This window comes from Gobio gobio (assembly GCF_949357685.1).
Source record: "Gobio gobio genome assembly, chromosome: 15".
Classification (NCBI taxonomy): domain Eukaryota; kingdom Metazoa; phylum Chordata; class Actinopteri; order Cypriniformes; family Gobionidae; genus Gobio; species Gobio gobio.
Genome location: NC_137108.1, coordinates 45994331 through 46020934, shown reverse-complemented (window position 1 = coordinate 46020934; position 26604 = coordinate 45994331). Strand labels below are relative to the sequence as shown.

The following is a 26604-nucleotide window of genomic DNA, read 5'->3' as shown; positions in this document are numbered from 1 at the left end:
TGTGTTAATTTATTAAATACCTAATTGTCATTTGTCAGATATACAAACCTTTTCTTCAGTCATCATGTACGGCTGAAGCATTGTGTTATCAAGATTAAGTTAAGTTTTGGGTGTAAAAAAGTCTTGACTATGTGATAAGCTTTCATTATGATAAAAGGAACAGGTATATTTTATAGTAGAACTTACCACTGGGTTTTTTAAACGTCACGACTGCTTTTCTTAATTCTGATATTAATTCTATGGTAAAGTCATTTTCAGATCGACTGCTGACGTTCTCCACCAAAAGAGTCAAAACATCTCGTTTAACATCATCTGGAAGGTTCTCCAGGATCACAGCACTTGATTCTTGAGGCTTCTTCACATCCAAATCAGTCTGATGGGCACTTTCACCTTCAGGCAAAATACAATATACATATTTAGTGCGTGCGCGCGTGCGTGTATGTGTACTGTTTTTATACATTGCACATTTAAGGTAATATAATCTGCCTACTATTTTTATGATTACTTTTGAACTAACTCGTTTATCACATATATTTGAATAGGATAATCTTGTGACGTATTGATGGAAAAATACAAAGAGAAAGAAAATGTATTCCATTCTTTACTATGAAAAACATTAAATATTACATTATTTCAGGGTTTCCCAGACTGGGGTTCGTGAGTTTAATGAAAAGCAATTAAGTAATTAAATTAGCATTTTTTTTAATAATTGAAAATTAAAAACAATAAAAATGAAAACTTACGAAAAAACATATTTTGTTTTAAAAATAAAATGTAAAGAAATTTTACAATTAACCGACATTAGAGAACTGTAAACATTATTTATTATTATTGACTTTTATTTTATTTTATTGTTGATCTAAAATATTAACTTAAATTCTCAAGGGTAACTTTAAGAAAATATATTAGGGCAAAGTTGGGGGAAACCCTGCAAATATGACATTTGTAAATATGAATATGAACGTGAACCTGTACATTTTAATGTGTTTAAAAGACGTCCAAAGACCGTAATGCGTAGTTAAATGACTCACTGAGTGACTATTCAAATAATGTATGTGTTCATCAAGATCTGATTCGATATGCAGTGCTGCAATGCTGAGAAATCACTTGTTAAAAGTTTTTTTTTTTTGTGAAAGTCTCGTGACTAGTGGCTGGTCTATGTGTGCATTTCCAAACCTTGGAAGAGTTAAACTTAAAATGTTAAGTGAAAATAAAGTAGATTTGGCCTAACTGCTAGTTACTTAATGGCTAAGCTACTGTCAAGCAACTGGGAAAAAATAGTTAAGCAAGCTACTTGGATATACCTATTTATATCTAGCTACCCCCTAAAACTGAGAAACACTACATTCTCAAAAGTTGAAAATTGATTCAGCAAGTGTTGGACCACCTTGCCTGTCCTTTTCCTACGCCATGTCTAAGAAATGCCTTAATAATGTTTTGTCCTTTGCCCAAAGGTCATGTTCTCTTTTGCGTTTCCCTTTTTTGTATCTGGCCATGATGCCCACTACAGACTACTAACAGCAAGCAGCTCTAAGTTGACTCTTGAGCCTGCACATTTTGTATGTCTCCCTTATTTGACATATTTCAGGTCTTGCAGTCTCTACTAATGAGCTCATGAGTTGAATCAGGTGTTTTAGATGAGGGAGACATAGGCCGTTTCTCAAAAGGCGTTCTTGTGTTCTCGTGGACTTGTGAATCGTCATCAGTCGCTGCCAAAGTACTCCAATTCAGAGTTCACATCTAACCAAGTACAGTTCAAATCATTGAGTTTATTGTCACTCGCCTCATCAATTTCCTCATCTTTCTCAATGTTTTCCTGTCTTTGAATTAAAATGATCAAATATAGGTGTGCATCATAGCTGACACTTGATGGACACTTTACAGTAGGTTTGGATAATGTAAGTCATTATGTTCAAATGCTATTGAGCTTTAAAGCCCCTGTCAATGATGAAAATACCTTATGACCCCACGAGAAACAATTAGGCTACCGTCCGAATAGGGCTTTAGATAGATTTGTGAACAATATTTGAGAGAAATTTATACTTAGAAAAGATCTTTGCGTTCAGCTCATGAAAAATGGGGACAAAAACAAAAGTGTTTCGTTTATAATTTTGTTCAGTGTATATACTAATACGTTACAATGGGACTTTTATTACAAAATGGGACTTTTATCTGTCCTCCAGAGGTCATTTCCTGTTAGCGTTCGCTGACTGGGGTTAGATTCCCGCTGCTGTATTGACACGTCACGAAGGTCAGGAACGAACTGATGGAAAAATGGCGACCACCTACAACACCTTCAATCTGTGAGTATTTATTCACTACTCTGATACTCTTTGATAGCTGATTATCGATTAGATTAATCGAAGAGAGATAACTGGTCGTCTTTAATCTGGTGAAGACTATAAATAACCCCCGGAAGCAGCAGTGACTTGCATGTTCAGTGAACTACAGGCGCCCTGCGTCTATGGATGTGTCTCATAACCTAAGTGAGCTGCCTACCTAGACAACAGCATTCTGTTGAAGTGATTGCTTAGACAGCATGTAAAGACATTATTATTCCCCAAAATTGTTATGCTAGTGGAGCAGCTCGTTATGTTTTGAGGCACAGCTTTTGCTGATGGTCATCAATCATGGTGATCAGATTCCAGTCAATTCAATTAAACTAAAATTGTTTTATTGATGGTCAGCAGAAGATTACTTTTTGCAATTTGGCTACCTCATTTTATTGTTGATGTTGTCGTTGATGATACAGAAATGAAACAATAAACCATATCAAGAAATAATTCCAAGTGCTTTGAAAGAAATCAGGATCAGGCATAACATTATGACAGTGAATAGAACTGGTTATCTCTTCATCACAGCACCTGTTAGTGGGTGGGATATATTAGGCAGCAAGTGAACATTTTGTCCTCAAAGTCGATGTGCTAGAAGCAGGAAAAATTGACAAGCGTAAGGATTTGAGCGAGGCAAGGGCCAAATTGTGATGGCTAGACGACTGGGTCAGAGCATCTCCAAAACTGCAGCTCTTGTGGGATGTTCCTAGTCTGCAGTGGTCAGTCTCTATCAAAAGTGCTCCAAGGAAGGAACAGTGGAGAACCGGCGACAGGGTCATGGGCGGCCAAGGCTCATTGATGCACGTGGGGAGTGAAGGCTGGCCCACCTTCAGGGGTCTAGTGGAGCCCATGCTTGGATGGGTCAGGGCTGTTTTGGCAGCAAAATGGGGACCAACACAATATTAAGACATAATGTTATGCCTGATCTGTGTATATATATAGAATAGGATGTGATTGATTGATTTCAGAGGCACATATGGATGAAATGAATGTAATACGAACATAAGTGAGTGTTATGCTCTGTTCCTTAAACTGTATTTTACTACATTGTGCATGAAGTCTAATAATCTTCACTTTCCTCTCCATTCACAGGCACACGACCCCTGAGAAGTTCTACATCGAAGCCTGTGATGATGGCGTTGGAGACGTCCTCGCCATTGACAGGGTGTCCACAGAAATGACACTGACAGGTACGAAAGAGAACAACTGGATGCTTGAAACCACAACTTTATGTCCTGTAGTGTAGACTTGATGAAAGGACAGACACTGTATCTGTACACACTGAAGGCTTTATCTGCTGAAGTGGTGCTGATAAGTAACTTGCCTCATTTTTATGTGGGTGCTTATTGCATAAATGCTTCGAGTTGAAAGCTCTTTTGAGGTCACAGAAGCATTTGAATGAATCATGTATGTTTCCCGAGTCATTATTCCTTAGTTAAACATCAGCAGAATTGCAAATTAAGTCATATTTGGAAAAGATGATACATTCTGCTATACATTAAATATCTAGCATTAGCTGAAAAATATTCAGTGTTGAATAATCAAAATATATCATTTTGAAAAATGTTTTTAACTTATTTTGATTATTATAATATAATCACTTCAACAAATTCTTAGTATGTGTAAACATACCTGGCAATAAAGCCCATTCTGATTCTGATAATAATTATCATTATTATATAATATTATTTTTTACTATTTAATATTATTAAATTAGAATTTTTCTCCCTATAACATTAATCAAAATATCCATTTTATATTTAAATAAATAATAATATTAATATAACAATATAATACAAAATACATTATATTTTTCCTATAATATAATTGATTCAGACCGATAACCTTAATATTCTGTCTTCTGTTGTCTTTCAGTGAGGAAGGACGTCCCTCCTTCAGCAGTGACACGACCAATATGTGGCATTATGGGAACCATACGGCTGGTGGCAGGTACGATCTCTGTTGACTCTATTCAATATCTGTTAAATCTATTACATTTCTATTAGTGTGATTTCAAACATTTATTCCTAATATTAATCTTTGTTAATGTTAATGGGTTAGTTCACCTTAAAATGAAAATGAAGTCATAATTGACTCACCCTGGTGTTGTTTTAATGCTGTGTGCCCTTCTTTCTTTTATGGGCCACAAAAGGAGAATAAAAAAAAAGTCCCTCTTGCACTCGTCCATACAATGCCAGTGAATAGCGACCAACATCAAGGTTTTGAATAAAATACAAAAGTATCACAGAAAGATCCCATGCAACATGTGCCATATATATATATAAGAACAAAAAACATGACTAAATACATTCCAATGTACCTTCTTCTTTGAGGTTGTGTTTGTTGCAATAAGAAGTTATCGCATTTACGTCTGTCAGCTGTCATTCTGACTGTCATAAGACAAACAAAGTTCTGTTCTGGAGATATTGAACTCAGTGAAGAAAGTACACTGAATCTTTTTTGGGGGATTTCAAGGCATTGTATTTCGGATCACGTTTTTGTTGATCTTGATTTCTCACAACTTGTGTGCTTTTTCTGGGCAAGACAGAGTGAACTGCGACGCTAATAGTTTAACGTGCACGTCGCATAGCTGTGCACAGAAGACCAAAGGCCAAGGGCAGGACATTGTTAGATAATGCATTAAATTGAACTGTGGTTTTTCATTTTTATATAAATATGTTGTATCTGTACAAAATGTCAATAAATATATTCTTGGGGGAAAAAAACATTGAATTTCATATGATATACCACCTGAACACTTACACTTACTAATACTTTTGAGTCTTTTTTGAAAAAGCTTGATGCTGATGGGTATTCACTGCCATTATATGGACAAGTGTGAGCAGCACTTTTTAAGAAATTCTCCTTTTGTGGTCCATTAGAGAAAGAAGGGCAAATGGCATTAAAACGACACCAGGGTGAGTAATTTAGGACTTAAAGGGTTAGTTCACCCAAAAATTTAAATTCTGTCATTAATTACTCGCCCTCATGTCGTTTCAAACCCGTAAGACCTTCGTTCTAGACTGGGTAAACCCAGCCTGATCTTCCGGTGATTTGATTTCGCCCTGCAACTCAGTCTGGAAACCTGTACATTAATTTCTACTGCTTCTGTTACACTTTTGCGGGAACCAATCACAGACTGGCTTATCCACCTGGCGCGCTATTGGCGGGTTTGACACAATGATGGATAGAGAAGCGATGGATCGTTGCCCGTTGATAATGCCTCTTGGGGTCTGATTGGTTGAAGGACTATCCAATTGCATACAGAGTCATTTGAATTATGCTCGTTGATGACGCCTCTTGTGCAGTAGAAAATACCTAGCAGTCTGCCAAGACCAATGTTCAATCTTAAATTGAGCTTGGTCTGGTGATAGCCAGACAACCTTCGTTCATCTTTAGAACACAAATGAAGATATTTTTGATGAAATCTGAGAGCTCTCTGACCCCTCCATAGACAGCAACGTAATTAACACTTTCAAGGTCCAGAAAGGTAGTAAAGACATCGTTAAAATAGTCCATGTGACTCCAGTGGTTCAACCTAAATTTTATGAAGCAACGAAATTCGTTTTTGTGTGCAAAAACAAACAAAAATAACGACTTTGACACAGACTAGAAAGAAATTGTTTAACAGTCTCATACGCAGTTTATGTTGCACTGTATTTACAATAGGTTTGTCGAAATTAATCGTTTCTACGATGCATCGCGATGCAGACGAGGACGATTCGGTATCGGTTCAATAATAGACCATAACTGATTATAATGTACTGACGTCATTTGTCACGTACGTGCTTTGTTGCGTTAGTATACAATGGCAGAGGGAGGCGAGAAGCGAGTGCGAGTCATTATAAATGCTCAAACTACTTTAAAAGCCGACATCTGGGCACATTTCGGCTTTTGTGAACAACCTGGTAGCACGACCTGGAGAAGACACGCTGTGTGTAAATCATGTCATGCACAAATAAAATATGCAGGGACTAACTTGAGAAACCTCGTCAGCCGTTTTCACCCTGAGCTGTTAACGCATGTCAGTGCCAAGGTGGACCCAGCTCAGCTAAAAGTCGTATGTGACAATAACGACACATTTCATTAGCAAGGACTGGAAGTTTTTGTCACACATGCTGCAAACGAGAGCCGTTTATGAGTCTCACACGGGGGCTCATCTGGCAGACCTACTGTCTCATGTTGTGGAAAAATGGCAGCTATCAGATAAAGATGTAGTGCTTGTGACAGGTAATGCGTCAAACATGATCGCTGCAACTCTATTCAGGTCATTCCCGCATGTAAAATGCTTTGTGCATACGCTGAATCTGGCATCCCAGCGCGCACTTAACCCTCTGGTGCTCTTCGTTTAGGGGTTGCATTGGTTGTTTTCCCGGTCATTAGTGACCGGACACCTAAAAATTAAACTTCCTCCACCCCAGTAAAATCATTGCAATTTATTTTTCTTCAATAATATTTTTTTCCTTTTAATTTTGTATTTTGAGATGATTTGATGATATTTTTTTTATATGTATGCAATAATTATGGTCTATTTTTGCCATTGAAAATTAGAATTTTTTTTTGTAATTATTATTATTATTATTTTTTAATATTGCAGTATTTCAGGTTAAAATAGAGACTAGGCCTTCAAAATATTTTTTTTAAGGCAGATTAGTGCCCTCTTTTGGAATTATTCAAGAAATCATGCAACCATGGGTGTAATCACTTTTTTGTTGTTGATGGATTTGAATATATATTAAAAAAATCTCAAAGACTATTTATTATAAAGTTTTAGATATTTAATTTTTTTTGTTAGAAACATAATTTGTGTTTTTGTAGATTTCCCATTTTTTACCTATGGTGGTCATTTTTGACTGAAGAGCACAAGTGGGAGTATTTTTTTTATGACCACTTAGCATGCTCGAATCATGCCCTAAATGTTTTTGTGTGTTTACATACCCAATGCTAGAAAAGTCACCAAGTTCCATATCATTCTGATGAAGCTCTGATTTTTAAAAATTCTAAATGTGGTCCATAGGTTCAGTTTTTCATAGGTAGGTAGGTGTGTGTGTGTGTGTGTGTGTGTGTGTGTGTGTGTGTGTGTGTGTGTGTGTGTGTGTGTGTGTGTGTGTGTGTGTGTGTGTGTGTGTGTGTGTGTGTGTGTGTGTGTGTGTGTGTGTGTGTGTGTGTGTGTGTGTGTGTGTGTGTGTGTGTGTGTGTGTGTGTGTGTGTGTGTGTGTGTGTGTGTATATAAGCGTACGTACATGTGTGTGTGAGTGGATGTGTCTATCACACTCTTGATGTTTTAGTGTCACCCCTTTACTGCTGTGTACTTTTTTTCAGCATCGTGGCCGATTTGTAGATTGTACACACAAATATTCAGAGAATTTGTGTTTTTGCCGATTTCCCATTCATTTCCTATGGTAGAATTCCTGTATTCTGTATTTCACCGGTAACCAGTGAAGAGAGATTTATGTAGGTGTTATGGGATCCCATTTTTTGGTTTTTGTTAAGATTCTCGCTGCAGCATTTTGAACGTACTGTAGACGAGCAACGAGAGAGAAATAATTGTCTGATATATCATTGGTTAAAAGCGTAAACAAGCCTCCACGACGTGCTGGCTACGTCATATCATTACGTTAACATACCGAAACGTCAGACCTCATTTAATCTGAAATGGACAAAAGAGCACAAATTTATATCATATAGAGATGCTTCTCATGGATTTTGCACTGTGGATTTCATGGATTTTGCACTGGTTGTGAAATGTTATGTTTTCTGGCACTGTGCAAGATTATTTGTTTATTTATGTATTTCTTTTATTTCCAGAAGTCCAGAAATGTTATGTTTTCAGGCACTGTGCACTTTGCAAGACAGGTTCATCTCAGTGGTCAGTTTTTAAAACAGACATTACAATGTCTTGAATTAATACAAATACTGTGAACAAACACTTGTTTGCCTCTTCTGTAAAACATAGGTCTACATCAAGATGTATGGTAGATCAAATCTGTCTGGCAATTAATAGAGTAGGCTATTTCAGAATCACTATCATGAAACTATCGATATGGACAAAATTGTATTGCAGTTGCGAGTACACCAGCAAGTCCTATGCAATTATTCTTGCCTCACTAAATGCCACAAAGTGTCCTCCTTTTTGGTGTTGATGATGGCCACCCTAAGTGCATCGTCAATGCATCGTGATATCGAATTGAACTGAATCGATGACATAAATCGTAAGCGAACCGTGAGACCAGTGTAGGTTCACACCCCTAATTTACAACGTAAACTGCGTAGGAAACTGACACAGGCTAGAATGAAATTGTTGAATAAAGTCGTTATTTTTACATGAACAATCAATGAACAATTCGATTTTTACTAACATTAAGAAATATATTGTTAGCTAATGCATGCATATGTTAGCTAATGCATGCATATTGTAAAGTGTTACCTTAAAATGCGTTCTGAACTCTGAATGATGCTGACCCTGCTCTCTCTGTTTTTTTTCAGGCATGTACCTCATCGTCATTACAAAGAAGAAGAAAGTGGGTGACCTGTTTGGCCACGCGGTCTGGAAAGCAGCTGACTTTGACATAATTTCATACAAGAAGACAGTTCTGCATCTGACTGATAATCAGGTCGGTTCGTTCTCAGTGTTTTCAGTAAGCATGCCTTGAATACACTTCCATTACTGGTGTCACCGCAGGGAGTTGTTATTTTGACTTGGACGTTTGCCCACAGTATTTATGGGACTTTTGAGCATCTCTTTATTTAAACAGAACCAAACCACAATCTTGGACCATTGAATGCTTCAAAATGTATTTTGAGCTGAGATATTTTTGTTTTGCTGGAGTTCTGTATAAGAAAGGTTATCCAGGTCATATTTTCCCCCATCAATAAAAAGACAAAAATGACATTAATAAAATATAAAATGTGTTCTTTAGACAGGCTTCTTTTTCTTTAAGCAAAATAATATTTTAATGAGTTTAGGGTTGCGTGTGACCATGTTCTCGACAGGTTTTATAGTTTAGTGTGTCAAATAAATCAACCAAACTTCACTAGAGAAACAATGTGACATTGACATTGTTTTGAAGAAGTCAAACTTTTTTAGGTAAGGTTTTCTTTTGTGTTAAAGGATTAATTCACCCAAAAATGAAAATTCTGTCATTTAATGACTTCCCCTCATGTCGTTAGACACCCGTAAGACCTCCGTTCATCTTCAGAACACAAATGAAGATATTTTAGTTGAAATCCGATGGCTCAGAAAGGCCCCCATTGGCACAATGGTCTTTGTTTAATGTTTGTTTAATGGTCAATGTTTAAATGTGTAATAAAAGCAAAATTAATTCTGTTCATCATATAAAGCGATCAAGTCTCATCAGAAAATCTGGACTAAACCGCTCAATTCATATGGATTAGTTTTACGATCTCTTTGTGAACTTTTTGAAGTGTCAAAGTTTCAGTTGCGTAGCTGTCAATGGAGGGACAGAAAGCTCTCAGATTTCATCAAAAAGATCTTCATTTGTGTTCTGAAGATGAGCGAAAGTCTTGCGGGTTTGAAATAACACGAGGGTGAGTAATTAATGACATAGTTACATTTTTTGGATGAACGATCCCTTTAAAGAGGTCATAAACAAGTCAAAGCAAACGGGACATTGTGATGCGCTACAATACCATACAGCATCAACATGCACCCATTCAGAAAGAAAGTGTAGACAGCCTCAAACAGTTGTGGCACGTCATGCAAAAAAATGCGACTGGGGCAGATACGTAGGATGTGAAACGCTCGCGTTCGCTCTAGACACAGCTAAAAGTATTCCTTATATGTTGAACCTTTTTATTGAAACTAGCATAGTTTTACCTGTTAAGACATGCCTTCACAAGCCACCTTCAAAGGTGCCACTACATACTTCATCTTAAACACCATTTTGTGGTTTTGATGTTAATATTTCCTTGGTTAATGTATATTTATTGCTTTTAGTCAGCAGAAATAAAAACATTATTCATAAAACATTATAATATAAGTAAGATAACATTACCTAAATGCAGCCTAACTCAGAAACTTTGTCTTATTGAAACTAATGTTTCTATGGACCTTCCAGATGCAAGACAACAAAGCCTTCCTGTCCATGATCAACAGCGTCCTGAATACAGACGGTTTCTTCTTTGCCACGGACTATGACCTGACGCACACGCTACAGCGCCTGGCCAACACCAGCCCAGAGTTTCAAGAGATGACCTTACTGGAGCGGGTGAGAAGAGATCCTCAGCTCCTACATTTACATGTACATTTTCATTTAGCAGACACTTTAATCTAAGGCAGTGGTTTTCAAACCTGTCCTTGAGGCACCCCAGCCCTGCACATTTTGTGTCTCCCTCATTTATCACACCTGATTCAACTCATCAGCTTGTTAGTAGAGACTGCAAGAACTAAATTGGGTGTGTCTGATAAGAGAAACATACAAAATGTGCAGGGCTGGGGTGCCTCCAGGACAGGTTTGAAAACCACTGATCTAAGGTAATCAAAGTCTTGATGATGTTTTTGGCCTCTACTAGAATAGGTCTTCATGCTTGAATGTACAATAAAAAAAAATAATTCTTCATATTTGACATTGTTGCAGCTCCTCTCTTCCCAGTCTGTCAGTAACGCTCTGTTTAGTTCCTGTCTCTATGAATCCCCTCCTTCTGAAAAGCACAATGTGCTCTGATTGGTCGGCACAACCAGTGTGTTGTGATTGGTCAAGCTCTTTGTGCGTGTTTGGGAAATGGCACACCCTTACCTTAACCGCCAGTTTCAACACACTACTAACTCACTCAACCAGGTCTCACCTCTTTTGCGTATGCCTTGGGCAGGAATTATTTAAAATAGGAATATTGTGGCGTGTTCGTTCCCGGACGAAAACTCAAGACTACAATGAAGGCGTTTCAGGGAGTTCAGAAACAGTGACACTGATATAGAGTTAGATTATAGTAAGATTAGGACTTTTTTAAAGAGGCAATAAACATGAGAAGTTCTAGTAATGCAAAGCTTCAGACATTTTTCATAACAGTACAAGCTAGAACAGGGATGAATTAAGGAATGGTGAAACCTAGACAGTTTTTTTTTCAGCTGGATGTTAAGTTATGAACATATCTATCATGTAACATCCCAATTCTATGAGGTTTAATGTATTAACGTTTGATAATGCATTAACTAACATTAAAAAAGAGTGGGCAGTACATTTGTTGCAGCATTTATTAATAATAAATGCAACTGTTTATGTTAGCCCAGGTCCGTTAAATAATATTGGCCCGATTTCACAGACAGGGTTTAGATTAAGCCAGGATTAGGCCTTCGTTCAATTAGGACATTTAAGTAGCTTTTATAAACATGCCTTAGAAAAAAATATCACTGGTGTGAATCTTGCGACAAAAACAATGACACTGACATATTTTAAGATATATCAGTGCAAGTGGCTTTCAGTTCAAACAGCTCAAACATGCATTTTAGTCTGGGACTAACTCGTCTGTGAAACCGGGGGATTATGTATTAGTAAATGTTGAAATTAACCTTTAATTTCATTATTAGTGCATGTTAACCAATGTAGTTAAGCTAACTAATGTTAACAAATGGAATCTTATTGTAAAGTGTTACTGTGTGTATTTCATGTTTTTCTTGACCTCTTGATTATTTGCTGCTTTCATGAGGTATGACATATGAAACTGTTATTATAGCCTCATCTTATTGTTTCATACAGGCGGATCAGAGATTTGTGTGGAACGGCCACCTTCTCAGAGAATTCATGGCACAGCCTGAGGTAAACGCAAGATTGTTTTAGGTCGAGCTACTATTTTAAGAGTTACTCAGTTAGACATTGTGCAGAACTGTTTCTGGGCCTGATTATACATGTAGAAAAAGAAGGAATGAATTCATACACATTGTATTTTCTCTTGCAGCTTCACAAATTCGTCTACCCGGTTATTCACGGCTGTATCCTTTAACATCTCTGACACATTTCAGTCAACATCGATGAGTGAAATAGAAGTGTCTTTTTTGGGCCTTAAATATTTTGCAATGTATGAACACCGTTAGGTGATGCAGTGCTTAAAACGTCTTCATAAGTCACTGTCCAAACGCGCTCAGATAGATGTATAGTCCTTAATCTCCGCTCAGTTATCACTATGAAGTCTTGCTGCATCAACGGCAAAATCTTTGACTGGATCATCATTTCCAGGAGGAGCTGCTTCCGCGCTGGTGTCCGCTACTACGTCAGAGGTAACGCTTGTGTGGTTTGAGACATTGGGTGTTTTTGCTTTATAAGCTACTAAACGCTCTCTTCCTCTTCCAGGTATCGACTCTGAGGGTCATGCGGCCAACTTTGTTGAGACCGAACAGATTGTTCAGTATAATGGAGGAAAAGCTTCATTTGTTCAGGTAAGCCTCTGAAATGTATGCATCCAAATATCAGTTTTCATGCTGTTATGCTGATCCGTTTATTGAGGAATTACGTTTTTCACATTTCTGCCAGTACGGGAATTTTCCAGTCAGCTCTCTGATGTTTCGACCATAGACTGTAAAAATATATGGACGTAGTGTCCGTGACGTCACCCATAGGATTCTGAAGAGCAGTTCTGAAGCGTAAAGTAGGGTCGAGCTGGCCGTTGCCATCTTTGCAGCTTGTTACTCCCGGATAATAGAAAATGGGCAAAGAGATGGGATGTGGGCGGAGCTGAGGTGATGCGATGACTAATAGACAGCAGATAAATGGCTATCCACCTGTCACTCAAAGTGGTCACGCCCATAATTATGCAGAACTTTAAGGCTTTATATAATGTAAACACAGTTGTCATGAAGGGCAAAATTAGCCATATAGACCAAAACCACAATTTGTACTAGACTGTTAACATGTTTTATTCTGCTGTAAAGTTGGCCATTTTAACATGGGGCTCAATGAGATTCTGCTCCTTCTGGAGCCTGTCTCTAGTGGCCAGTCAATGAATTGCAGTTTAAGTCACTTCCATATTGGCTTCAAGAGAAACAGCCGCTTGGTTTCGACCAGTAAATCAGCCATTTTTTTTGTCAATAAGTAGGAGATGTGTTTGTCAAGGAAACGGCTTCTGTCACAAAAATATGAAAATCCTGATCTTATTCCTCAAAAAGTTGTCTAGGGTCACATTTTACCCCAACAATGGAAAAACAAAAATTATATTAATATTATATGAATTATATTTGTTTATAATATAAATATATTGCAAAATATGTTCTTTAAGCAGAATAATATTTTAACAATTTTAGGATGATATGTGACATGTTCGTGATGGGTTTTATGAAAATTACTGTTTTATAGTTTGTAAAATAAATCAACCAAACTTCACTAGATAAACACTGTAACATTGTTTTTAAGAAGTCACTCTTTTGTGGCTTTAACATGGTTTTAATGTTTATATTTTCTTGGTCAAATAGGCCTTTCAGATGTATTTATGTTGCATAAATAATTAATCAGGAAACGTTTTTTTTGTTGTGCGTCAAGTCCAATAATGAACTGTTAAGATCAAACTGAAATGATCAGGAGTGTTGTTAAAATTCAACTTCTGTAGAAAAATTGGATAGTGTGCGCACCCCCCCCCCCCCACCAAAAAAAAAGGATTGAATTTTCTACCATATCCGAGAGGAATGTATCGGCACGCTGATCTGCCAGTTGTGTGTCTACTCATGTGTTTGCACAATGAGGCATTCAAAATTGAATGGCCAAATTTATCTTCATAAAAGTTCTCAATGTTGTTGCAGATGAAATATAATGTGATTAACATTAATTATCCTAACCTGATGAAAATATATGAATTCAATCACTCAAACCCCTTTATCTAAATCTCTCTACTTAACCGCCTGTCTTGCGCATCTGCCATGTTTGTCTTTTTTTTTTACCTTCCATTTTTATAGGTACAATCGAAACTTCATCTAAAGCGCAATGGGTTGTGGGCAATATTAGTTGTTAGAGTGTGCATGGATCTGCACTTTTGATTCTAACCGGGAAAAGTAGACCATCCGGGTATCTTAGGAATACTCATTTCAAAATACTATGATTTGGGACACACTAATCATAATTTCAAATACTATTTAGGGTGGTAAGTATGCGAATTGGGAAACAGATTTTATTTTGTGAACATCTTCCATCTTACTCTTATGGTATGAAATCCATCTGAAATTGTACTTTCTTCATCTAGTGTAGTTTGAGTGGAATTTTTGAGCTCTTAACTCTTTCCCTGCCAGCGTTTAAAAAAAAAGTTGCCAGCCACCGCCAGGGTTTTTGATCATTTTCACAAAAATGTAATGGCCCATAGAATATTTTGTTGTATGAATATCTGAGCATGCAATATATCAAAAGAAAGAGCAGACCCTGATTACACTTAAATATGGGAAAGTTTCATAAAAAAAGCAACATTTTGAACAAAAAGCTGAGAAAATCACGTTTTTGTCAAAGACTACATCCAGATCAGTTTCAGAGTGATGATCAAACACAGCTGGAGTAGATCGAGTCCATCAACACCCCTAATGCTTCACAGTCCTAGAGCTCGCCCTGGGTCGACATTTCATTCAACAACATTAGGCAGTTTTGATTTATATGATGTTTAATGTTGATGATCGCGTTATTTTACATATGCATCTGCTTACATAAGATCGCTTGTTTTTTTGCGTCTTCCTCGCCTGTGTTTTGATCAGGAGATTCTGTACTCATTCAGAAGATGAGTTATAGCTCCCCCTACCGTATAACAGTGGAAACCTGGAAACACTGAAAATTCCTTGTTTGGCAGGGAAGCGTTTTCTCTCAAATAACAGAAAATTACGTATTCAGCGGCGAAAGAGTTCATGTTGGAGTAAATCTACATGGTACATTAAACTTTTTTATTTCAAACTATCTAGGAAAATATGTATATTTTTTATGATCTGATCCCTTTATATAAACTTTTATTAACCATTAGTTAAGAATGAAGCCATGATCTTTATGGGATCACTCCTAAATGTCCGTCTGTATGGTCGATTCTCACGGGTACAAAGGCAAACGGCATCTGTGGGCAGCAGAGATCAATGTCACAGTGGTTTGATGAATCATGAACCACAGATAACAAATAAATACACACTTGTTTTTGATCTGTGAATCCATGAATAGATATGCAGCCGTACAACGTCTTGTCTATTTTTAAGTCCCTGCTAAAAACTTTTTTTATTTTCCTTAGTGTACTGATTACCGTGATATGTTAAACTTTTCTATAGGTGGTTTTTATATTTTATGTGGTTTATTTATATGTTTGTGTGATATTCTTGCTCTTCTGTAAAGCACTTTGGTCAGCCTGGGGGCTGTTGGAAATGTGCTATACAAATAAAATTGAACTTAAACTTGAACGTCATGATTTAATAAATAAATAAATAAATAAACGATTCAGACCGTGAGGTTTCTTTTTCCCACAGTCTAGAGAGGAAACTTCCCGAAATGTTGCTCGGTTTTTTGTTTTATTTTTCTTGCAATTGTCTCCATTCTGAATGCGGGATGCAAGTTTGTGAAGCAAGAATCCCAACATTTCTTATAAGACAAGTTGTGCTTTCTTTTGATATCTGCTAATGAATGAATAATCCAGTAAATGTCTGTCATCTCTGTCCACAGACTCGAGGCTCTATCCCGTTCTACTGGTCTCAGAGGCCGAACCTCAAGTACAAACCAAAACCACTGATCAGCAAAAGCATCAACCATGTGAGATGCTTTCTTTACTTTTCTTTCTTGTTTTGTTTGAGGGTCAGTGACGAATAAAGATGTGTTCATGATGGTTTGATACGGTTATGAACATTTGGTGGCATCACTTTATAATATACATTTTTACTATTTATTTATTTATTTTATTTTACTATTTATTTATTTAAAAAAAATTTTTTTATTTATTTTACTTTTTTTGTTACTATTTATTTATTTATATTTTACTATTTATTTGTTACTATTTATTAATTTATTTTTACTATTTATTAATGTATTACTATTTTTATACAATAATAAAATAAAATAATTGTATTTTATAATTTTACACTTTAAAAAAAAAAAAATCAATTATGAAGTTCTATTGTAAACTTTATTAAAACACAAAAATGTAATTCCGAAAACTTGTTTATTATTGAAGAGGTGCATTGTCAGTATAAATTGTGTGTGTGTATATGTAAAACATATGTGCGTGTGTGTAGAGATGAATGGTTATAATAGTAGTAATAGATCTAGACATGTTGTCATTCATTCTTAAACAATAATATCTCAAGTGTGTTAATATTTATCTTCTATTTTGAAATGTTATTTTCTGTGTGGTTCTGTGTACGTTTTTTAAAATGAGATTAGCCGTTTTAAATTGCTTTATAGTAATCAGTCTGCCATTGTTGTGTGTCTTCATTTGTGTACCGCTTCTCCTCTCACAGACGGATGGTTTCCAGAGACATTTCGACTCTCAGCTCATCACGTACGGCAAACAAGTGATTCTGAACCTGGTATGTTTCCTGTATTTGCTCCGTTCACATTGAGGTGTCGCTCCCAGGCTGGAAATATCTCATTAAGATCTCTCTTTATTCTCCAGGTAAATCAAAAAGGCTCTGAAAAGCCGCTGGAACAGGCCTTTGCAAAGATGGTGGGCAATCTGGGCAACGGCATGATCAAGTGAGTTGATCTGGGAAATCTCATAAAGCACTGATACTGATCCACAAATGCCGAACTCAGAGTGTGTTCATCTGCAGGTACATCGCGTTTGACTTTCACAAGGAGTGCAGTCGTATGAGGTGGCATCGCCTGCAGATCCTGGTGGACATGGTGGCGGAAATGCAGGATGAGTTTGGGTATGTGGTGCTTGCATGCAAAAAGAGCTTTTTATCTGTTATAATCTGCTGGTCCTGGTTATTATTTGAATGCTCTTATTTGTTTATTTTTTTCATCAGCTACTTCCTGGTGGATTCAGACGGATCGGTCCAAATTCAGCAGGACGGGACGTTCCGAAGCAATTGCATGGACTGTCTGGACCGAACCAACGTCATCCAGAGTCTGCTGGCCCGTCGCTCGCTGCAGTCGCAGTTAGAGGTGCGTGTGATGAGACTATTTATCATCCTCCATGTGCTTGGAGGTTTTTAACCTGTCAAATTCTTTCCATGATTGGAAAGAATGGAATGGAGTCCATGATTGGATCATTATAGCAGTGATTATTATGTTTCTAGCATGTTATATGTTTGGCCACAGTTCTTCTGACCCTCATTGATGGTTGTTTAAGAAATGAAAAGCTACACACTCCATGTAGGAAGACACATCATGGCCATATTCCCGGGTGACAATGTCAAGATAAATATTTCCATCAAGAGGTGCATTAATTTTGGGTCCAGATCTTTTATTGCCAATGCAAGAGTCCAGCACTCTGTAAAGTCTCCTCCAGCACATCCCAAACACTTTCAATGAGTTTAAGGTCTGGACGCAGAGGTGATCATGCTCCCTCAAAACCATTCTTTCACAGTCTGAGCCTGATGAATCTTGACATTGTCATCCAGGAATATGGCCATGATGTGTGGTTGTTTAAGAAATGAAAAGCTACACACTCCATCAATGAGGGTCAGAAGAACTGTTGCCAAACATATAACATGCTAGAAACATCATCATCACTGCAATAATGATCCAATCATAGCATTTGCAACTTTTTTTTAGCCGGGCAGTGTATAAAGCAAATATCACCAAAATATGGAAATATATGAAGAAATTTCTTTATACTTCCTAGACCAGTGGTTTCCAAACTGGGGTACGTGAGGTGACAGAGGGGGTACGCGAACAAAATGAGTTTTGCCATTCATTTAAATCTACCCACCCTTAAAATAACATTAAAACAGAGGATGTATTTCTGACAGGCAACATGCTGTAAAGACATGACATCCAATTAAATTACCTTTATCTTTTGTGGTCAAAACTGACTGTATCCACACAAGCAGCATGCGTATGATTGCGTGCCTGTTAGAAAATCGCACTTCAATACTGCCGTTCTCAATAAAGTAGACCTCCTTTGTAAAAGTGGGGATTTAGCACTTACTAGCCTGAAGTAATGTGACCCTGGACCAAAAAAACAGTCATAAGTGTCTTTTTTTTTTTTTTTTTTTTTGAGATTTATACATCATCTGAAAGCTGAATAAATAAGCTTTCCTTTGATGTATGGTTTGTTATGATAGGATATTTTTTTGCCGAGATACAACTATTAGACGATCTGGAATCTGAGGGTGCCAAAAAAAAAAAACTAAATATTGAGAAAATCTCCTTTTAAAATTGTCCAAAAGAAGTCCTTAGCAATGCATATTACTAATAATAATATTTAAAATATATATATATTTATGGTTGGAAATTTACAAAATATCTTAATGAAACATGATCTTTACTTAATATCCTAATGATTTTTGGCATAAAAGAAAAATCGATAATTTTGACCCATACAATGTATCCTCGTCGCGTCTATCTGTTCTACAATGTGCATACAGTCATGAGTTTCTGCTCAATATCGGCAGAGCCACATCTTTAGAGATAAACCTCACGCACGCCGAAGCTTGGGCTGCACTGACCGGTCAGCCTTCAACATCCCCGACCCCCAGTACTGCATCTGGCCCACAGCGGAGGCACCAAACGCGGCACGAGATTAAGCAGAAGGGGGGTAAGTGTGAGGGTATCCGGCTAGGCTAGCCAGCTTTCCCCACAATAAACTGGATTACATTCGATTACTGCTGTTGTGTCTTTGTTTGCGCTGTGTAAGTTACTCAATGCTCATCACTGACGCTTTTCATATGATTGGAACATATCTAGAAATAATGCTTTAATCAACACTTACTAACTCGTTCATCTCGCTGTAATGGTTCATTGCATGTGTTACAAAGTTGGTAATAATGATGAAGACGGACTCGGCGTGACTGGGACTCGTGTTTTTTCAGAACTCTCAGATACAAACACAATAAACTCGCGCTGACAGACAGCGCTCTCACAACTCAGTAGTTACTATAAATAACTTTGTTTGCAATCGCTCCGTCTCCGTGATGTCCGGTTCGCGAACGAATCTTTTTTTTGAATCGGTTCTTTTTAGTGAACCGAACCAGTTCACCAAATCGGACTGAATCGTTCTAAACGGTTCGCGTCTCGAGTCAGCGCTGATCCATAATTTACTAAAGTTTCTAACTTTCTGACATGAGTGACAGCCCCTCCGACTAGAAATAAACTAATAACCTGAAGTATATGCTACTAACTAAAACAGTTCACTGAACTGAGACATGCTGAGAGAACTGATGTGAAGTGAACTCAGGTCCATCCGTCTCTCTGGCAGCAGCTCGTGCGTCGTAGACCTCGTTAAACCACGCCCCCTCCGCTCATTTCAAATGCAAAGATGTCAGCCAATCACAACAGTGGGCGTTTTTACTGAAGTCTCACAGCAGACACGCCTCTTGAAACAGGGCATTCAGCCACAGGGCAAACATCAGTATAGAAAAAATGCCTTTTATTTCTAAATTATGACATTTTATGATGTAAAAATCATACTAACAATATAAGTACACCTCAGGAAACATTATAAAATAATAGAAAAAAGCCATGCCATGGGACCTTTAAGGGGGCAAATATTGTCCCTTAATGGAAAAGGTGTGACTGCAGTCGATGTGGATGAGAGGGGGTACGCAGAAGGATGTTTTAACGGCACTTTAAAAAGTTTGGGAACCACTGCCCTAGACCAATGTCATTATTTGCAATCCGTACAGAAATACTGTATGAAGACTGTTTGAAATGTGTGTAATGTCTTCTAAAAGATGATTATGTCAGCTTATATGAGTACGCAAACATATAGATCTGTCCGTTAGCTGTGAGGTTACATCATGTTTCTGTCTTGTTTATGTATAGAGGTTGGGAGTTTTACATATGGGGCAGCGGATTGAAGAACAGGCGGATTTTGAAAAAATATACAAGAATGGTAAGCAAACACTAAGGCTGATATTCAATAGTCTGTCTGTGTGAGACGGTCTCATTCATACCCTTCTATTCTTGCTTTTCTTGTTTTAATTCCCTGCAGCATGGGCGGATAACGCCAATGCGTGTGCCAAACAGTACGCTGGCACAGGAGCCCTGAAGACGGACTTCACACGGTAAGCAGGACCGTCTTCTGCTCCGCTTGTGTCTGGAGTAAATGTGGGAGGGATTGTAGAAGATGATTGGTTCTCTGTGTCCTCAGGACAGGAAAGAGAACCCAGTGGGGTTTGCTGATGGACGGATGGAACTCCATGATCAGATACTACAAGAACAACTTCTCGGATGGGTTCAGACAGGTGAGACTCAAAGGGACAAACCAGTTCCTTAATTTGTCTTAATTACATATTTTATTGTTGACCCAGGAAGAGGTATAGACTGTGAAGCTGTGGGGTGTTGATCGACATGATCTACTCCAGCTGTGTTTTGATCATCGGTCTGAATCCCACCCAGACAAAGTCTTGAACAAAAATGTAGCTTTTTTTTAATGAAACTTACCCACATTCAAGTGTTGATACAAAAAAAAAGAATGCATGAAGCTAGAATTTTTATTTATTTTTTTAAATCACAGGCTCTGTTCTTTCTTTTGATTTTATATTCTGTGTTCAGATATTCATAAAACTAAATATTCTGGGTTAATGTATGTGAAAAAGATAAAGTCTGGCACTGACAGGCAACTTTTGTTAAATACTGAGATATTGTTAAGAAAAAGAACAAACTGCTGGTGAAAGCGTTTCAAACCTTTTTGACCTGAAATACTAATATTTCTATGATAATATGTATAATAATGTTTTGGTAATTTAACAATACATTTCCATGTTTTTCAAGTCAGCTTTATTTCTATAGCGCTTTTCACAACACAAATTGCTTCAAAGCAGCTTTACAGTGATGATAGGACATTCATTTTCTTTTAGATGAAAGCTAAAGTAAGTTTTTGATTGATTTAATTTCTGTTGTAAAAAATGATTTCAAAATGTAAAAACGCATTTTGAATTTAAATCCAAAATTTTGAATTTGTATCTCCTAATTTCAACTGTTCATCTCACAATGATTTAGCATGTCATATTTTTGATTTTTTTTTATCTCACTATTATGACTTTTTAATCTAATAATGAGGACATTTAAAATAATATTTTCAACATTTTATCTCTTAATTATGACTTAATGATAATTGAAATGAGCTAATCAGTAGTATAGTTGATTACTTTCATTTTTTTAATCTATTTAAATATAGTTTTCATTTTAAAGTAATTTAATTACATTTATTTTCATGGTGTAATTCATTTTGTTTTTTTTCATTGTTTTTCATTTTACATTATAAAAATTATTCAATTATTTAAAATATTTGTATAATCTCATGAGTCATCTCAGCTTGGAAAACCCAACAATACTCTGTTATTGTTGTATTTGATCTTGTGTAAAGCTTTTATGTTAAGCACCTTGAGAAATACATTTTTAAAGAAGCTATATGAATAATTTTATTATTATTATTATTATAGAATCAGTAGCAAAGGCACTTCAGTAGACAGATGTGTTGTGTGTTTACTGTCTTTGCTGTGGGTCTGTAGATGACGGGTGCAGGAATCCTGATATGGAGGTTAATGCTGTGAATATTTTTTTCTTTTTTTCTTCAGGACTCCATTGACCTGTTCTTGGGGAACTATGCTGTGGAAGAGGCGGATATAAACACTCCTCTGCACGAGCCCAAAGACTGGAAGTTCCTCACGGTAAGAACAAGATTAGAGCTGTGAACCCAGAGGAAACTACTTTGGCCCTGGTTGCAAAGCACATTTAATGTATGTGTCCTTGTGGCCCTGGACTAGGGATGCTCATATTGACCGTTTAACCGTTAACCGAAAGTAAGAATTTTGACCGATTAATTCTTATTTAATGTCAATTCAATATTATAATCTTATCAGTTAACGGTTAATATTTGGATAATGAGCGGTGGTTGTCAGTCAGGGAAATTAACCAAAATGAGCATCCCTACCCTGGACACACTGCTTGTCTGGGACGTCTTTAGCCGTTGGATAGCACCTCTCGTCATTATTATGAAGTTTTTTTCCCCAAATGTTTTCAGCAGCAGAATGCAACAGAACTGTATGCAGGATCATTAAACCTCACCTCCTTTTTTACAATCCACTCAGACTCTGTTTTTGGGTGTCACACCCACATCTCAACATGAAAACTTTGTTCATTTTGAATCTATAAATTTTGGCATTGATATGGAGATTGATTTGTAATAATTTTCAGCCTTTTGACAATATTAATCTCAGTGCTGATGTTTTTTCCCCTCACTTTCAGCTGCCGATCATCATGGTGGTTGCCTTCTCAATGTGCATCATATGTCTCCTTATGGCTGGTAAGACACTGATTAACATTATTATTATCATTAATATTAAGGCAGGACACTACAGACAAAACCAAGTTTCTTTCCATGCACTGGTCAATTTTGAGATTTTGGACTACTTTGCTCCCATACCATGTCTTATCTCAGAATAACGGAAAGGAAACATGCTCAATACACATTTAAGTGTTTTTATTTGAACGCACTTTGCATGTGTAGATTTTAATAATATGCATCTAAGGCATTCAGCAATCTCCACTTCATCAGCTGTACATACACCAAAATTTACACTTTTATTCGTATCTATATTCTGTAGGTTTCTTCATATATCATTCACCTGATATATGTAACCTATTTTATTCCTAATAATATGGTGAAATGCATATTATTACTCCGAAAAACAGAAAATAAATGAGCTCTGAAATCCCCTCTGTAAAAACCTTTGGATAAAGCCAGGATCAAAATGGTTTTGACAATGTTTAGATTTCTGTTCTGGAAATGTATGCAAATATGTGAATATTTAAACATTACTTTTCAGAAATCTTTCAATGCCAATTTTTTTTGCAATTCTTATTGTAATTAATCAACTGTGAGAGCATCTGTTAATTAAGTTTTACTCCATTTACCCATAGCGTCTTGCCTTAATATTAAAGGAACACTCCACTATTTTTGAAAATAGGCTCATTTTCCATCTCCCCCTAGAGTTAAACAGTTGAGTTTTACCGTTTTCGAATCCATTCAGCCGATCTCCGGATCTGGCGGTAGCACTTTTAGCATAGCTTAGCATAGATCATTGAATCTGATTAGACTGTTAGCATCTAGCATCTCAATTTTTCCCATTTAAAACTGGACTCTTCTGTAGTTACATCGTGCCTCGAAAATGAAAACTTTTCAAAGACTGTCAGTCTTAGTGCACGATGTAACTACAGAAGAGTCCAGTTTTAAATGGGAAAAATTGAGATGCTAGATGCTAACGGTCTAATCAGATTCAATGATCTATGCTAAGCTATGCTAAAAGTGCTATCGCCAGACACGGAGATCGGCTGATGGATTTGAAAACCATAAAACTCAACTGTTTAACTCTAGGGGAGATGGAAAATGAGCCAATTTTCCAAAATAGTGGCGTGTTCCTTTAATATTCTAATATTTGAATTCATATTAGTGCCTGTGGAAACGGTTGCTCACTCTCCTTCTATTACCCAGGCGACACCTGGACGGAGACTCTGGCGTATGTGTTGTTCTGGGGCTCGGCGAGTTTTGTGACCGGCGGCGTGATCCTCTTCAACGGCCGGGACTTTGTCGACGCGCCCAAACTGGTGCAGAAGGAGAAGATGGACTGAACCTGCGTGTGTGGGAAGCAGCTTGGTCCCACCGAGTCTTCATCCTCCTCCTCCTCATCCTCAGTCCCGTCTTACTCTCAGCTTCACCGGCCCTGGAGCCTGTACTGATGCCGCACGGCGAGGAGGAAGAGGACGAAGGCCGGGGGCCGGATGGGACCGAACGCACACGGACGCAACCCGCTGCTCTCCACACGAGAATCGTATCACCCGGGACCATCTCACAGATATCCCATAATTCCATCTGCATATAGGCAGCTTTACAGGCGCTGGAAAAATCAAGCAGCTTTAGACTTGACCATGAGGTTCTCGGCCCCGTCCTCATGGTTCACCCGTCCCGACGGCGTGTTTTCAAAGACGCCCGTGTCTAAATCGCACACGCCTGCCGATATTCCACCGGCTCTCGGACTGTTTGTGTAAAACCAAACGTGTTTATATCGCATCTGCCGTCACATCAAAATCATTGTCTTGTTTTCTAATAAAGGTACAGTATGTGCACGATACGATACATTGATATTGCTTTACCGATAAGGTTTGTTAACACTAGTTAACTACATTAGTTAACATGAACTAAATACTTCTAAAAGCAATTATTAATCTTGTACATTTTTAAAACCCAAAGTTATTTGTTATCTAGCATTAACAAAATATTGCTCAGTTAGTTCATGTTGGTTAATACAGGAAATTATTAACCGGGAAATTTTACAAGTGTTTAATGGTCTCACACTTTTAATGCTATGTATGTTAGCATTGGCATGCTATATTGTTCATAGCATTAATTTCTGCTCACATTAATATTCATATGCATTTTTTTTTTTATCAACGTATTATGATGTGTTCATTTAAAGGAACTTGGGGACTTTATCTAACTCTGGGGAATACGGTGAATAAGCTAAGTCCATACACACACTCATCTCCGTGGGTGCCATAACTGTCTGACACGTCCACCGCTAGCCTAGCTTAGCACAAAGACTGGAGGTAAATGGCTCCAGCTAGCCTACTGCTCAATAAGTGACATTACACGATGTAATTATACACATCACAACATTTAAATAGGAAAATGTTGGTGTTTGTGTATAGTTACATCGTGTAATGTCACTTATTGAGCAGTAGGCTAGCTGGAGCCATTTACCTCCAGTCTTTGTGCTAAGCTAGGCTAGCGGTGGACGTGTCAGACAGTTATGGCACCCACGGAGATGAGTGTGTGTATGGACTTATCTAACTCTGGGGGATACAGTGAATAAGCTAAAGTCCCTAAAAGTCGGTGTTCCTTTAATATAACATTAATTACCATATCATCTGTATTACTTTCGTATTTTCTGTATTAAATGCTGTTAATTTTTAGTTGATCAAACGGAACCTTATTGAAGTTTTGTTCTCCGTAAATATATTTTATGCTAAATTAATTTCTCACCCCATTGGCAAATCGTTTTTTTTAAATCCTGTTTTAAGCAAAAAAAAGTTTGAAACAGAAAAAAAAACATTAGAAAAAATCTATGTAATTTAAAAGATATTTTTTGAAAACAGGTTATTAATTACAGGTATTTTGTTCTGAGAGTGCTTAATTATTATTTTACTGGAAAACAAGACACAGCGTTTTGCGTTGCGGCAGCTGCACGTCACAGCATTTTGTAGTGAATTTGAGACGGACCCAGAGTTCATGTGGACTCGTTTTATCCTCGCCTTCAATATCACGGTCTTCCTCAGTCAGAGATATGGGAGATTTTACAAATGAACTGTTTATCAAAGTGATTCGTGGAGCCGAATGAACTGATTCTGTAATCAAGACTGATTCATATGAATCTTAACTTGGGACCGCAGCGTCTCACTGTCCAAAGGAGTTTACAGCCCGCTCGTCCCGCCACTGAACCGCTGTGCCATATCTGTGTTTCTTTCATGAGTCTGCGGGCTCCTGTGAAGGATGAATGATGCCTTATGTTTGCTGTGCTCTTCATTTGACCCCCTCTGTATCGTCACTGCGGGACCTTCTCATGTCTGGCATCTGCTTATCGGAGAATGTAAAAACTGTGTATTATTAAAGTTATTATCATGATGTCGGTTTCGGTCTAAATGGAAAAGAGCGTCCCGAGCTGAAGTCAATGGCAGATGTGTTGGGGGCTGTGTTCAGTTCGTCTCTCAAACTAGTTTTATCTGCATTGACTGGAACTTGTTTGCACAACATTCCTGGTAGGAATTTCGAAACGTGTGTTGCTTTGATCAAGCTCATAGTGAATGGGAATAACAGGCTCTAAATGCCACAGCAGATCAGCGAGCGCAAACCGTGACCTGTGTGTGTGTGTGTGTGTGTGTGTGTGTGTCTGTCTGCAGGGGTTCGTCCAATTAACAGCATTTCCTCCACATGAACTCAATGGCCAGTCAACTTCAATGTTATTGCATGAAAAAGTTCACCTGCAAATGATAAATTCTGTCATTTACGCAAGTCGTTCCAAACTTGCATAAAACAAGCAAGACATTTCACAGCGAGAATTCATTGTGAACATTATATATACATTTTATAAATCATTAATAGGATTCATGAGTCTATGGTCATTTGAAGTCATGCGATGCTTTGTGTGAGAAACCGA

At 37.4% G+C, this 26604-nt stretch overlaps 1 protein-coding gene across 5 annotated transcripts; it reads left to right on the top strand.

The window, feature by feature from the left end:
• The first annotated feature begins 2243 nt into the window (after nt 1–2243).
• Nucleotides 2244–26071, top strand: sacm1lb (SAC1 like phosphatidylinositide phosphatase b). Of its 5 annotated transcripts, none has more exons than XR_013818075.1 (21): nt 2244–2303; nt 3426–3523; nt 4209–4283; nt 8820–8947; nt 10412–10561; nt 12047–12106; nt 12246–12279; nt 12463–12564; nt 12638–12723; nt 15950–16036; nt 16741–16809; nt 16896–16975; nt 17053–17151; nt 17251–17389; nt 20213–20282; nt 20382–20454; nt 20541–20634; nt 21970–22062; nt 22640–22697; nt 23886–24853; nt 25221–26071. XR_013818075.1 is itself a non-coding variant. In XM_079837691.1 (20 exons), exons 1-20 carry the CDS (start codon nt 2275–2277, stop codon nt 24020–24022), a joined length of 1761 nt encoding a protein of 586 aa, XP_079693817.1. In that variant the 5' UTR covers nt 2244–2274; the 3' UTR covers nt 24023–25353. The 5 variants fall into 5 exon arrangements, 1 of the variants encoding a protein (XP_079693817.1); XR_013818076.1 differs by having other exon boundaries at nt 23886–24902; XR_013818077.1 differs by having other exon boundaries at nt 23886–24902; nt 25216–26071.
• Nucleotides 26072–26604: the final 533 nt, after the last annotated feature.

Coding starts and splice junctions, on each gene's coding strand:
- sacm1lb (XM_079837691.1), top strand. CDS start 2,275: ATGGCGACCACCTACAACACCTTCAATCT. Junction 16,037..16,740: donor TCAGCAAAAGCATCAACCAT/GTGAGATGCTTT, acceptor CTCCTCTCACAG/ACGGATGGTTTCCAGAGACA. Junction 22,063..22,639: donor AAGACTGGAAGTTCCTCACG/GTAAGAACAAGA, acceptor CCTCACTTTCAG/CTGCCGATCATCATGGTGGT.